This window comes from Sander vitreus, chromosome 8 (assembly GCF_031162955.1).
Source record: "Sander vitreus isolate 19-12246 chromosome 8, sanVit1, whole genome shotgun sequence".
Taxonomy (NCBI): Eukaryota; Metazoa; Chordata; class Actinopteri; order Perciformes; family Percidae; genus Sander; species Sander vitreus.
This window is the reverse complement of record NC_135862.1, coordinates 28,742,616-28,758,393: the sequence shown is the minus strand read 5'-3', so window position 1 is coordinate 28,758,393 and position 15,778 is coordinate 28,742,616. Positions and strand designations below refer to the sequence as shown.

The 15,778-nt window shown below is 37.7% G+C and overlaps 1 protein-coding gene across 1 annotated transcript in view; it reads right to left on the bottom strand.

Moving 5' to 3' along the window:
• Window positions 1-13,921, bottom strand: part of ccdc73 (coiled-coil domain containing 73) — a 28,209-nt gene extending 14,288 nt beyond the window's left edge. The window contains exons 1-8 of the mRNA XM_078258060.1: window positions 13,877-13,921; window positions 13,294-13,434; window positions 10,186-10,257; window positions 9,522-9,596; window positions 6,335-6,373; window positions 4,105-4,239; window positions 1,436-1,571; window positions 123-202 (exon numbers count right to left, since the gene is read on the bottom strand). Coding sequence (XP_078114186.1) covers window positions 123-202; window positions 1,436-1,571; window positions 4,105-4,239; window positions 6,335-6,373; window positions 9,522-9,596; window positions 10,186-10,257; window positions 13,294-13,434; window positions 13,877-13,921 — 723 coding nt within the window. The remainder of the gene's footprint in view (window positions 1-122; window positions 203-1,435; window positions 1,572-4,104; window positions 4,240-6,334; window positions 6,374-9,521; window positions 9,597-10,185; window positions 10,258-13,293; window positions 13,435-13,876) is intronic.
• Between the last annotated feature and the right edge of the window lie 1,857 nt (window positions 13,922-15,778).

The following is a 15,778-nucleotide window of genomic DNA, read 5'->3' as shown; positions in this document are numbered from 1 at the left end:
ATAGGTCTCCTTTAATATTATTTCCTGGGCAACCTTGGATTTTTATTTGCTGTGATACAGTATAACAAAATTTGACATCTTGCTTCAAATAATTCCAAATGTTAAAGCACATTTCTACATACCTTATTTAGTGAGACAATGGTTGCTTCTTGTTTTTCATTTGCAGTAGTCAGTTTCTTATTTATTTTCATGGCCTCATCAACTGTAAGAATTACACACGGCAAGACACCATCATACATAATGCTATGACATCACTACAATTGTCTTACATTACTAGTAATTAGTGACACACATGAGGGAAGGGATCCTCTAAAACTCAAAATAAGCAATATGTTACAACTAGTGCACTAATATTTTCACCCTGGTTGTTCTGTGCCCCTTACAATAAATGATGAGTGTAACACTTTCCAGGGGTGTCAGACTTTTTTAAATAAGCGACCGCTGTCGCAGAATGTGCCAACTGTATGAACAGTGGGTTACGCATACATTTCAAAACAGAGTGCGGTTTTATTTACTCTTTTACTGACATGATTTAAGCGGCTTTAGCTTCTGCTGGGATTTGAGACTATACTGTCTAGAGCTCACCATTAAGAGTGATGAACACTAAAATCATCCACTCAGTGGATAGTCGGGGCCCAAAACAACATAGTTGGCAAAAAGAAATCTCAGAACACAGTTTATTAAACCTTGAAGCACCTGGGCTACAGTAGCAGATTATGCCTGGTTACTCTGCTGTCAGCTTACAAAAAGTAGAGTAAGCTACAATGAACAGGTGGTCAAGTGGATGGCTTAAGGGCAGCAAATGTCTCTAACAGCAGGACGCATAATTTTCATTTATTTTTAACAGTATGGATCCATGGAGTCATGTCAACAGAAAAGGCTGCTGGTTTTAATGTTGTGGTAATGTTTTATTGGCTCACATTCAGTTCCTTTAGCATTTCAAAAGGAACATGACAGTGACCTTTGCTCATTACCCAGATCTCAACTACAAAATAATATCAGTACAAATGTCCAGTGCAACTGCTTCTGACAAAAACTTGTGCAGAAGCGGATTCATACTACTGTACCAAGTCAGCACGGACCAAGATCTCTGTGAACTGCTTCCAGCACCTTGTATATTCAGACCCTAAAGATTAATTTAGGGTATTCTAGAAGCAAAATAGGGCCTTTTCTGGTAAGATCTAATAAAGTCAACTTTGAGTACCTTTTTTTAGGACTACCTCAGTAACATTCAATAGCATGAACTGATGTACTGCACAGTATCCTGTAGAACGTTGTTAGTACAGTTCTGGCTGGCTGGAAAATTGTGTCTTTGCAGTATTGTATAATTTGCTTACCTACAGCTTTCACAACAGGGAGAACACACACACACACACATTAATATATATACACATACCTTTCTGATGATATATCCATCCATACATCCATTAATTACCATTTTGCTCTAGTTTCTCGTGGGCCTGCTTGACCATGGCACACTGCCTGGATAGAGCACTGAAACGCTTCTCAACCTCCCCCAACTGGTTCAAGTGGCTATCCTTTGACCGGTTCTGCAAGGCTAATTTCTGTTCCTGTGTAAGGGGTATAGTTAAAACAGACAAAGAAATGAGTGCCAGAAAAAAAATAGCAATACAGCAATAGCAAAGTGCTTAGCACAAAAATGTCAAGATCAATGCCACTCTCATATCTGTCTTTTAAAAGGAACACACCGACTTATTGGGACTTTAGCTCATTCACCGTATCCCCCAGAGTTAGATAAGTCCATACATACCCTTCTCATCTCCGTGCGTGTCGTAACTCTGTCTGACGCACCCACCGCTAGCCTAGCTTAGCACAGATCAGATAAAGCCAACATTTTCCTATTTACATGTTGTGATTTGTATAGTCACAGCGTGTACAAATAACAAGGTCACATGAGACACAGCCATCTTCTAACCGTATACATACTGGGAACTATATTCTCAGAAGGCAAAGCACTGCTACTTGGGCAGAGTGATTAGCGCAACACCTGAAAAGCACCGTTGTTACTCTCTGCTCCTCACCACGAGGCTTCTCAGGTGCTGCGAGCAAATCACTCTGCCCAAGTGGCAGAAGTAGTAGTGCTTCGCCTTCTGAGAATAGTTCCCAGTATGTATACGGTTAAAAGATGGCTGTGTCTCATGTAACCTTGTTGTTTGTACACGCTGTGACTATACAAATCACATAAATAACGTAAATAGGAAAATGTTGGTGTTATTGTTACTTATTGGGAGCAGTAGGCTCGATGGAGCCGGTTACCTCCAGGATCTGTGCTAAGCTAGGCTAGCAGTGGGTGCTTCAGACAGAGTTCCGACACGCACGGAGATGATAAGGGTATGTATGGACTTATCTAACTCTGGGTTGTGAAAAACAGTGAAAAAGCTAAAGTCCCAATAAGTCGGCGTGTTTCTTTACATTTGAAGCTATGACCAGCAGCTGGTTATGGCCTAGCATAAAGACTAAAAGCAGAGGAGAAAAGCTAGCCCAAGGTTTCTGCAGGTTTCACAAAGTCAAATTTAAGACTTTTTAAGACATTTTTAAAGACCATTATGAATGCAATTTAAGTTAACTTAACTTGTTTATATTAAAAACAAAACAAAAAAAACACAGATGTCAGAGTCGGGAAACAACAATTCTCTGATTTCCTCATTTGCATTATAAGACTGGTGTCTAGTCACCCTGTGAAGGACCCAGAGTAGTGTTGGGTATTGTTTGGGTTTTTTCTGATACCGGTTCTAAAACAATTAAACTTATAAAATGGTGTTGGTGCCTTAACGTGCCTGAATCGATACTAAGATAAAGAAGAGCATGGCTTAGGTATTGCTAAGGCCATATGGTCAAATCAGTTTTTTTTATTAAGAATGTAATAACAATGACTTATAACAAAACTTATTTTACTAGTCAATTGCAGATATACGACAAAAAAAAGAACGATGACAAAAGGGTATTCTACAATAACATTGAATGCACCACTAACTTACCAACTGTAATTGAACATACCATTAAGTTATGTGTTGTTTGAGTCTTTGACTGCAGGTTGTTGGATGTTCCAGTGTTGGAATCATTTCCAGTGAAATATTGCCACACTTTAATGTTACACCGTTTAGCTTTCAGTATTTAACCGTATTTAAGTAGCTACTGGCTAACGTTAGGCTAACGTTACCTGCTGCGAAGTGTAATGTTAACTAGCATTACATGCAGTGATGCTTCTGTTGCCTCTGATGTCCAATTTAGAGCACCAGAGAGCAGTGCAGGTATTTTAGTGGCACCGAAATCCACGTTGATATTCGGCCCGGTAGATACATATAGTTGGTAGATACTCTGTTGGCTCTGATCCAAAAGCAACACGGAGGTCGCTTACGGGAGTTGCGGAGCTGCTGTGTGGGTCTCGTCTAGGCAGTGTGGAGGTACTGCCGGGACTGGCGCCACCAGATACTCTGCAGAACTGGCTGATGGCTATTGTTTGGCTTGTGCCTATACCGCCAGTATAGACTGTATAATTATACATATATTTATATCTCTATGCTCGCCTTTGGTATGTTAAATAGTAAAACGTGATCACACATTCCATCATACAAAATTCCACATTACGGAATTTTAACCAGGCATACATAACATTATTTATTATTCATCATATGGCCACTTTTAATGAGTATCGGTAACGTAAACGGTTAGCCACTACGGTACTGAGCCTAACATGTATAGCCATGTTAGCTCATGTTAGCTCTAATACTTTGGGAACATCTGCAAGCATATATTAAATGACTTAACACAGTCAGTTTGTCACTAACAGTTGCCTAAAGTTACCACGTTCACATGCCGTTAAACGGTGTGCCGGTGGAACACAACTGGCACAGGTCAGTGTAGTGAGTAAACCTGTTTACTTTGAGTCGTGACTCACTCAGATCTTTCATCCGTGTCTTTAAATTAACTCATGAGTTGCGAGTCTCTAGTATCATTAACTCGGATCAGTTGAGTCCTACTACAATTCAATCTAAAATGATAACAGCACCACACACAAACCTCTTGCAACATTAGCTACTACTAGTCCTAGCCATCTCAGCTGCCAAAAGCTTTATAACTTACAATTTCATAGGCAACCGCAACTCCACAAGTCAACTCAAGCGACTGAGTGAGCAGAGACAGTCTGAGACAGGTTATAGGAACTTCCTGACCCGCAGACTCAGAGCCGGAAACATTGCAAGCTCGCAGACCATGGGACTTATGAGTCATTATGACAGAGCAGTCATTATGACTCATGAGTTGCGCGAATCAGCCGGCTACGTTGTCATGAGTGGCTGTAGCAGACAAGGGAGTTTAGTTTCTCCTCGAGTCAAGCAAATCCACAACAAAAGCCATTCTTTCACTTCTGAAATAACATTTGGTGTATAGATGTAGCATATCAAAATTAGGTTGATCAATTTAAAAAAAAAAAAAAAAAATTATAATTTATTCACTGCGGGCATTTCTCCGTTCCTGTTTCTAGGTCTACATTGAAAGCCTATATATTGCTTAGGCTACACTAGTTAAGACAATAAATAAACAGTCTGGCTCAAAATGCTTTCTTTCCCGAGACTAAATGGTAGAGGTGCACGATTCAGAAAATGTCATGATTCGATATCGATTTTCAGGCTCAAGATTTGATTCAAAAATCAATTTTCGATTCAAAAACGATTCTTGATTAAAAAAACGACTCACAGTATGTAAATGTAGTTACTTTTCCCATGTGATTGCAGTAGACATACAATTAAAAAAAAAAATAATAATAATTTTAAAAAAGGAATAGATTTTTGGATTCTATGAATCGATTTTGAATCGGTAGAGCTTGAATCGCGATTCGAATGTGAATCGATTTTTTTGCACACCCCTACTAAATGGCTCTCCTGTGAGCAGCTGCATGAGGTGGTGAGCAGGACTGAGTTTCCTTTGCGATTTAGCAATACTGACTCAAGTGACTCGCACAACCCAGATCAGTTTAGTGAGTGACTCAGAATAACCCAAATCTTTAAAAACAATCGAGTTTGCCAGGCCTATTAATGAGCGGCCAGTGCCGCCAGTGGATCGGTTTATGCCACTGTCACAGTGGCATAGGCAATCAGCCACCGGCACATGCTGCTGTAATGAGCTATGTACCAGAGTGGCTGCCCATCAGCCACTTGTCGATCTCTGCGCTACGGCGAAAAAAGAAAAAAAAAAACATTTTTAAGCGCTGCGAGAGCATTCCAATGAGCATTAGAGGTAGTGTTACATGGACCTAGGGAAATTAAGACCTGTTTAAAATTAATTTAAGACCTAGACCCAATATTTCAGCAAATTTATGACTTTTTAAGGCCTTAAATTTTGATTTTGAAATTTAAGACCACGCGAAAACCCTGTAGCCTGGCTTTGTCCAAAGGTCCAAAAGAATCCACCTACTAAAGTGATGTCAAGGCTCCAGTTAATCACCGCCAAGCAATTGTCTAGCAAAAAACATCCTGTAAAATCCAAACTTGTCATTTTCACACTTCGGTTTTTTGTATGAATTAAAAAACAAGATATAAAATGGAAATTAGTGAGCTTTAAAGGTTCTGGTGGGCTGATTTGTTGTAACTTTGGATAGCTGTTTCCCACTGTCTTTCTGTCAAGCTAAACTAATTGGCTGCTGGCTGGTCTGTAGTCAGCGCACAGACAGGTTAAATCCCAGCCAAAAAATGTCAACGTTTTCCTTAAGGAAAGGAGTTAGCCTTTAAAAAAGAAGCATGCTCCATGTAGGTTGCTCAGTTGAAAAGGCAGGCACAAAACAAGGAGGCTAATGGCAGTGGTACATTTTGATAGATATAGCATACTGTTACAGGGGAAACCGATGTCAAGGGATTGTCTTTTTTGTGGGATAAAGGAATCAACTCAATACACGCCTCAGAGCGCTTTATCGCTCTTCAAACTGCCATTATAGTTTGATTGTCTGTATTAAGCTGAGCAGATTCTTTACTTCACTTTTGTTTTCCCACTCAATTCTTCCTTTGCTCTCATTCTCACTCCCTCCTATCCCTCTCTCCAATACACTAGCTCACTTCAACTCCCTCTCACTCTGCTGAGCCAGTTATGTGAAGAAGGTTAAACCGAGCGAGGCCCAGTTATAAAACATTTTAATAGAGATATTTTCTCTGCTGTGCTGGCAGTTCAAAGTGTCACACACTCCCTATCCGTTACTTCTGATAAGCTCTTCCCTCTAAACCTATCCCTCCTTAGCACCATTCCCTTATCCTCCTCTTTCAATTTTTCCTCACTCCCATCCTCTGTCTACAATTTGTATAGAAAGTAGAAAATCCTTACTTACCAGCTCACTTGATTTCTTCTCGAAGTTGTACTTCAGTAACTGTGAAACATAAGTAAAAGAAAATCAACTCTGATGATCCAAACATTGTGGCTTAATTTGAGTGAAGCTTAAAAAAAAAGCAAGAGTTTCTGCACATTTACCCATTTGTGTACACAATAAATCAAGATGCCACATATTTATACACACACCCACATTTTTTGACGCAAGATTAATGCATGTGCGTTCTGTAATTTGGGCCTCGGGCCGCTCCGTAGTTTAGGAAATCAGGAAGCGATGCAGTAGCAGTAACATTGTGCATGGTTAGCAGAAACAAACCTCCTTGAGCAGAATGGATAAAGAAAAGGGTCTTTTGAATGGCCAGTTCAGTTTCAAAGCCCTTCAAGATGGTTCTCCAATAAGTCTTAAGTTATTTGCATGTATTGTCGATGTGAACTGAGTTACCACCGGAGTACGTTGAGTCTCAAATACCATTTGTTGGCCAAGCATATGGCTGATGCAGGAAACCCGCCTCCCCCTCACCAAAAGCAGGCTACGCTAGATGTCATATGTGTCATATGTGCCCATCTGTTGTTGCTTGACTGGCTTAAGTTTGCTATACATATTTTTTGAGCATGTAGTAACTTTGAGGTTATTCTGGTGAATATTCTCGACAGTATTTGTCAGGTTTTGGATTGTTGCAATAATACTAAACATTTGCATAAGGAAAGTATATTTGTCCGCTCCCATGTTGATAAGAGCATTAAAAACAAAAATGTGCGATTCATTTATGATTAATCGCGAGTTAACTATGGACAATCATGCGATTAATCGTAATAAAACATTTTAAATCAGCTAACCTTGAGGCAAAATTGTTTTGTCAGTGTGGCATCCCAACACTAATTTGCAAATGTGTATTAGTCTAGAACCTCTCAGTTCATTTTAGATTTCCAAGGTGTGTTATCAATGGTGTAGACTAAAATGCCTCTGGATGCAATTAGATCAGGGTTGTCCCTCATTATTATTATAAGACTTAGGTGGCAGCACCGCAGCCGAATAAATGTAAAATCAATGTGCGCATCAAAACTAACCAAATTACTTTTTTCAGATCTAATGATTGTAGTTGTAGTGGACTTCTTTAGCAAGTCTTTAAGCTTTTTGAGTGTTATTAATTTATTATCTGCTCTAGCTTTTCCATCGTTTTAGACACCGATATGGTAATAATAATGGTCCAAATGAGGTGACATTGCTTTTTTGTTTTATTGAAAAACAAAACATTTCCTTGAGGTAGGACCCCTAAACAAACGCCAAATATACACACCTGAGTCTTCCACAAACCTACAACCATATAGGTTTTTCCAATGTTTTTGTTTAATGTGTTAAAGGGGTCAGATTGAGAAGCACTGTCTACGTCTGCCAGCCTGCTTACAAAGACAACCAATTATTTGAGACAGCAGCAATTTATGCTAATTTTAGAGGGTAATATGACTGTTCCAAAATACACTTCATGTCTACAAGGATTAATCAATAACCTTCCAAAAAATATGGTTAATTATTAATAAATGCTGAAATGTTGTAAATCAAGAGGGTCTATAACTGCATTGTATATAAAGATTACATTTGCCTTTTCTATTAGTGCAGTTGTGGGCAGTTTTCCTTCCCTCATTTGTTTGATTTTGAGACTTAGAAATACTAGGAATGGTAAGATTCACCAATTTGCATTGGTGTGCCAAGATAAGAGTGCATGATGCAAGTGCATCGATTAAAAAAAAGTGTGCACCTGATACAATTTAGGATGAAATCGCAGATGCATTGTTTCTAACATATTTACTTGCATAAAATCTGATTTTTTTTATATATATATTATTAGTAGAGGCCCTATGCTTTTATTTAGAAATGTGGCCAGATGCCGACTGCCGAGGCGTGTCACAACAGAGTGTTCTACCTTGTCCCGCCCTACTGTACTGTGTGATTAGCGGGGATACTGTACTTAACTCTACTGACGTTCCGTTTCAACATTTCTCACCATAGCTGAGCTTTTTTACTGTCTTGACTGGACTCTTTGATGAAGACAGTGAGACTGGTGTTTGTTTACAGCAGCCTGTGACTACCAGTAATAGTTTTTTGTGAGCAGTTATGAAAGACCTATTTGTATAAGGCTCTATTATTTTTTATTGTTTATATAGAAACTGCTGTGTGCTCACTGCTGAGTTAGCCTACCTGCTGAAAGAGTGTTAAGCACATCCATCTGCTGGCTGTAGTTATGGCACATTTTGCTTTATTGTCATTGCTAATCCTGAGCATCCTTAAACAGTTAACTGTGTAAGGTGTTATAAAAGTGTATTGTACTGTAAACTGGAGAACAAACAGAGAACACTACCTACAAAGGTCCAAGGTTTTTTTTTCAAAAAGAAACGCAATGAGATGCTTGCTTACTGAGCAGTAGAGATTAAAAAATGTAAAGTAAAAATGACACTTTAATTGTTCTAGTAAATACTGAACTATATTTCTATAGATATTCATCAACCAGGTTATTTATTGAGATTGAAATACACTGCTATGATGAATTATTTAGATTTATTAAGGGTTAATTGAACCATACTGTTCCACTGGAGCTCAAATTTGTAATTTAGCAGATTGTCAAGGTATGGCAATTAAATCACTTCAATCCAAGCTGCCACTGATGTGAAAATGTGTTAAATTAAAAAGGAACCCACCAGACCATGTCACAAGAATTAACACAACTGGGCCTCACTTTAGCCAAACAACACAGTCAGGGTCTCCCAGATAGAATATCAAAAACAGTCTCTATTGTCTCTGTAATATGGCTGGGTTGTTAAAGTGCAGCGGACCGTGGGGATGGCTGTATATCAGGTCTGTGGTGTCAAGCCTGAAGACGAACACTCTGGGAGCCAGACTGAGTCAGGCCTATGCCTAACGCCCTAAGCCTTTGACAGTGGTTGGGCATGAGCTTTCGTTATTTACTTATCTCTTTAAACAGTTTATTGGTAAAAAATAAATCAAATTATTCTGATTTTAAAGAAAGAACGAGAGACAGAAAAACAGAGGGCAATTGACTGGGAGTGCTGGTGTGTGTGTGTGTGTGTGTGTGTGTGTGTGTGTGTGTGTGTGTGTGTGTGTGTGTGTGTGTGTGTGTGTGTGTGTGATAGAGACTGAGAGAAGAGGCTGTGAGTGTTGCACATCTCCGTACCTGAAGCGTCTTCAGCTCTTCTTTCAGGTTGTTAATCTCCTTATCCTTTAACTCAGCACTGACCTGGTATTTCCCCTGAAATATTAGATTATTATTGTGAGTGTCAAAAAAGAAATAAATACCAAATCACAGCACAAAAGAATTCACTCAAAGGGCCAAGATTATGCAAATGAGATGAGTGAATGTACTACTGCACTAAAAACATTAATTGAATAAAATGCTCTGAGTATCTTGTTGACGTTTTTAGGAATAAGACCTTCATACCTTCTCCTCCTCAATGTTTCTTATTTTTGCCTGAAGCTTGAAGAAAAAAAAAAGGAAATCTTCAGAAGGTTTTAATGAATTGTTGAGTCTTTTTTTAGATACAGTATATAAAAACTTTAACCAAACAGTAAAAACATACCTGCTTTTTAACATTGATGAGTGACTCTGTGTGCTGGTTTGCCAATGTTTCAATTTGATGTTGTAGGGATTCCTGTCAAACAGGAAAATACTTAATCAATCAAAACAATTGATGATGATTAATGAAGTATAAAATATCAAAATTAATTATTTTAAAATAAGAATATGGGTATGTATGATCTTTTGTGAATGTCCATATTTCTAAGTACCAACATAGAGATATTAAAGATGTTGATGTAATGACTGCTAGGCCCAGCTGTACCTTCTCCCAGTCCAGCTCCTGTTTCTCCAATGCCAGTTTATTGATCTGATCCTCAAAGCGTGTCTCTGCATCCTGTAACATGGAAAGGCATCATTTACAGCTGATACTCAACCATCCAAGGAACAATCACACATACTGAGTAAGAAATAATTCACAATTAGACACACAGACAACTTGGTGATGCCTGCTTAATGAAATAAGACAGTAAATTTAGATGGGGTGATGGCTGGTACAATGCGATCTTAGCAGGCATGGTATTGGCTAAAAATGTGTTATCTCTTCAATTCTGTGTGCAGATAACTCTCTGGAGTTGAGCCAAAACTGCAAACTGCAGTATGTTTTCCTGGTTCATTCCTCCGTATCTTTTGTAGAACCACACATAGCAGAAAGAGGAACATTAGAGGGGAGGTGATATTTGTGGAAAGTCATCCCTATCCTCCCTCTTCCCTGGGAGAAGGCAGGTAAAAGTCAATTGCTCTCTACATCCATGGGACTTTTTATGTGCATGTGGGAGCTGGTTAACTCACTGAGTTTATTTTATAAGTTCCAATTAAACTATGCTACCAGCGTGGCACTGCACTTAAAAAAAGGAGATGAAGCTGTTATTTTTCCACTGAGGAATCCTTATTTTGTATGTGTGCGTGTGTATGTGTGTGTGTGTGTGTTTAAGCCTGGTAGTCCATGTAAATCAAAGTCGGCAACTGCGGATCAACTTAGAGCTGAGGGCAATAAAACCTTTTCATTTGTATTTGTCTAAACAATATCTCATAATATTTGATTTTGCTTATTGTATTAAAATTCATGACTTAACATAATATATTTGCCATTAGCTTTTCATCTCTTTACTGTTTTATTGCTGTCTCTTTACTGAATAGATGCTTTTTACTGGGCATTAAAAAAACAAGTATCTGGGCATGAAAAGGTTATAGCTTATTTAATAGTCTAGTTGGAAGAAGTTAGACAAAGCTAAAGTTTTCAAGTAGCCTATATATGTTATTGTGATAAGTCAATGTAAGGCAATGTAAGTTTTCATTTATATTTCAATTAGAATAATTAGTATTTATTTGACTATTGTAAAAAGCTTCTTATCTCACACTAAATGTCATATGTACTCATCTTTGACAAAAAAATTTCATACATGTAGTCCTTTTCCATTTAGGGTTAAGTATAGCACATTCTCACCAACTAAAGCAGTGAGTTGTACTGTATTTAAAAAAGAAAAGAAAACAAACCCATGGAATTTGACCTGCTCAAGAATGTCCGGCACCATCATGACATCCTCTAGCTTCTTAACCTCTCCACCCCATAAACGCCACAACTACAAAGTGCTACTTTGATAACAGCAGTGCCTGAGGAGGATCAGACTGATATACCATCTTATGCTCGTGTCCCAGTTAACATGACTATAACAATAAAAACTAAATGGCAACAAATGACCATCATCCCATTTTTGCTCGCCTAACCTTTAAGCACACTCGCAATGTGTTGTCAGGTTGAAAGCACTTGCTGGAGGGTAGATTGCATTATTATTTATTTTTGTTACTTTTACAAACAAATTTACTTTCCACGTATTGGTCAGGGGTCTAACGGCTTATGTGACCCCATCTTGACGCAATGTGCCTCTTATCCAGATAGCTGAAAGGGGAAGCTGGTTCTCTCTAGGACACTTTAATACCAACTCCCCTACTTCTTCTATGAAATCACACTGCTCTTTAACCAAACAGAGAGCCATTAGTGTCTAAGTTCTACTCAGTAAATAGTGATGCGATGCAGAGGAAGACATAATTTGACATTTCTTTTAGAGCTACACTGTAAATCATTTTAAGCTGCCTTAAAAATGTGTTAACTGAACTAAGGTTGAATAATTGGTTTGAAGTCATCTTATGAGTTTTGGAAATGTAAAACCAACTGAGTTAAGTTAACTTAAGACAACTAGTGTAATGAAGTTAAAATGTTACAGTATGATTTGCTTTCTATTTACATGTTCTCAGTGTGAAAAGTCAATTCTTCATTTGGCACGAAGAACAACTGCAGCTGCTCCTGTTGGAGCCACTTTGTACCAGTTAGCACAAAGACGATAAGCGAGACGGCTGCTGCTGGACTTATTAAACTATGTGTACGTAAGGGGGTAGGGACGGAATTTGATACTAGTCTTCTTTATGTCGCATTTTTCATTGTTAAGGAAATAAACACTGATGACTTCATTTGACATGTATTAAAAGACACACAGCAAGTTTCCATATGTGTTCTTCAAGCTATACAAAGAATGGTCATGTGCTGATCATGTTTCTTTAGAAACTTAATTCAATTAGTTGACTGTACACTCAGAATTACATGTACCTAACCCATCTGTTCTATACATTTATTCAACTCATCATTTTAAGTCAAAAGACTTTAAGAAAATTTAAGTTGGATTAACTTGAAATTAATAAAACGTATATATTTTCATTGAAGTTGATGAGAAAAGATTAGTGGATTTTACTCAATTCCTATAGGATTTCTTTTACAGTGTACCTTCTATATACCATAGCTCAGTTTCAGTAACTGCTTGAACAATATAAGTAAATATACGGTAGTATATATATTTTCTATGGATCAGTGGATCCCAAACTGGGGTCGGAACTATAACAAAAAGGGTCACAAGATAGATTTTAGTGGTTGCAAGATGATTAACAAAATGCTAAAGAAAAGATACAAGAAAACATATTCCTGCTACAAAATCATTACGTTTAATTTATACATACTTTTCTCTAACCTAACTTTTTCTTGTGAATTATGAGTAAATTGTACCTCCATTAATTATTAATAAAACAAGGGAAAAATCTGTTTTTGGTGAACTCTACAACCAGTGTAAATATGCAACCTGTGATACACTGCATCGTTTCAAGGGATTACAAGCTACAAGGGTTCAATCACTGCTTTAGATTGTGACATCAAAAGACCATGCATAAAAAAGCCCAACACCTGCTGGTTCTACAAACATAAAAAACTTTGTGCCCTTACAATAGTAATAGTACTGGAAATCTTAATCGAAAGAGATCTTTTGTCAATCCTGCATCAATATGAAAAGCCACACACATATGGCAAATGTTACAATTGCTACTATACCCTCCGAATATGCAGCTCCTCTACAGCCTCAAGTAGATGGGTTTTAAATTCCAACAACTGTAGTAAGATGGTGCCTCCACTTTCTGCTTGACATTGAGCGTTAGGCAGAGACAGCTCCTGCTCCAACACAGGTCCTCCTACCTACATAAGAAAAATGTATGCTTATAATTTACCTATTCAAATACTTATTAATGGGCAATTCTAAGATACACAATTAGGCTATATTATGAGGCTGTAGGACAAAGACAGTGCATGTTCAAGAAAGTAATTTCCTCCTGCACACAATAAGAAAGATTGAAAGAGGTTTTTTTTTAACAAAGAGCTAACAGTTAAACAACTTGAATGAGTGATTCATGATTCATTGGCATGTAATTACTGCAGGTGTCCTGCAGCTTAATGTCAGGAAACATATAGAAAATATTCCATGATTTGTTTCTGAGAACAAAACTGAGACAGATACAATACCCAGGAATTATTTATAGCAAATGTTTTTAGTTGAAATCTTACCAAAAATAAATAAATAAACAAATCAGTTTATGAATTTGCTTTGCTTTGTCCTCTACTGTCAGAAGTAGTAACTTACAGTGGTGTGGGAGGGGAGTGTCCCGGAGTCAGCACTGAGATCCATCGAGTTGTTTCAGGGCAGGCCAAGGTCCCCTCTACTGTCTGTTAATCAAAAAAAAAAAAAAAGAAGAATTGGCTGTTTAATAAGCAGTAACACTCTGCTTTTCCACCCATATGCTTATAATTACTTCCTCATCTGCAATATTTACTGCTAAATGATTTTATTAGAAATAACATGCTAGCACATTAAAGCCTCGTAATGTTTTTCAATCACTACAATCTAAGCTAATGGCTTTGAAAAGACCATTATGGTTTTTTCTGTCTTTGTTTTACACCACTTCCATTGCAGTGAGAAGATAACACCTTGATAAGCCATCTAGGTTCAAATGAAACAGCCCATTGACACTAATAGGGGTCAAGGCAATAACACTGAATAGACAAATTGCACTGTCAATGCTTTTTAAATTATCTAGGTTATTTAATTTGACCGGTGGATGGTTCTCTGAAACTGTCTCTGTCCCCTCAAAATAACCAAGAAACTGAGTGAGTGACACACACACGCAAACACACACTTAAGGGAAAATATTACTATTTAAGTGGGAGGTCTCCACTAGCCACTGATCTCTTAATAGAACAGACCTTTTCTCCCATTTAACCTGTACTGGTATCAATCATGTTGGAGAATTAAATGATCCCTGCTAGAATTGGCTACTATCATAAAATGACAGTGTGACCCCAGGTTTAGGAGGGAGGGGATGTGCAAACGTGTGTTAGTGTGTCAAAGCGATAGTGTTTGTGTGTCTTATGTGCATACTGTGAATGTCTATGTGACTGGGAGTGAGGGAATAGACAACAATGTCTTTATTTGCTTTTCCTGTGATTCAGTTGAGCAGGTATTAACCACCATCTCTAAGCCATGAAAAGACAAATTAAAAGAACTGCCTCCATTAAATGGGAACATTTCTATCAAGCAACATGCTGTCTGTAGCTTGTGGTGAGTTATGTTAGCTACTGTTCTGTAATTCACTGAAGAAAAGAAAGTTAAACCACAGCCATGCGATTGTAGTATTCACATTACAGCTAACAGCAATTCAGTAACTAAACTACTGCAAGACTAGTGTTAAAGTGTACTACAATAGGCCTTTAAGACAATTTATCACATCACAGAAGGGAAAGCACCGGTGTAAAAAACAAATTGAATGATGGCTGTATTTTATTTAGCTGCTTCAATTACAGGGTCCTAGTGTTGTGCATGATGGCTCACTGTCACAAAATCATGGCTTACTGGGACATGCATCTTAATGTTATTAGGAACACCTGTGCTTTTCCCCTTTTCCTAGTAAGAGCATTTAAAATGTCTGCTGTGAAAAAGGCCTAATTGAACGCTTGAGTTTAAATGACAGTAATGTTACCAGGTTTTTGACAATTTATCAATAAAGACTATACTGCTCCATTCCCTGGCTATATTGCAACTAAAGGCAAAATAGCAAGCTATTTATAAATGCCAACTTTTTCTTTAAAATGACCAAGACATTAAAAATGTTATCTTTTTATTTAAAGAGATAGTGAAAATGCAAACTTTTTCTTTTAAAAAGGAGTGAGACAGTGAAAGTTACTTTTTAGACTGTTTCCAAGTGCCAATTAACAGCTTTAGCTAATGATAACCCCTAAGCTAACCCCTTTTTTAGTCAGAATGTATTATATTCCAAATACATTTGCTTAGTGTAAGGCTTTTTTACTTTGACTTAAATCAACTAAGTTATGACTGAAATTAAAGAAAAGTTCATTACAATGCAGTGTTCTATTGGAATTACCACCAGACTTTAAAATTAGCCAAAACTTTAGCCTAACATAACACCAAAAGCTAACTTAATGCTAGCTAACTGTAACAAACGTCAGCTAGCATGATCCTCCATATTGC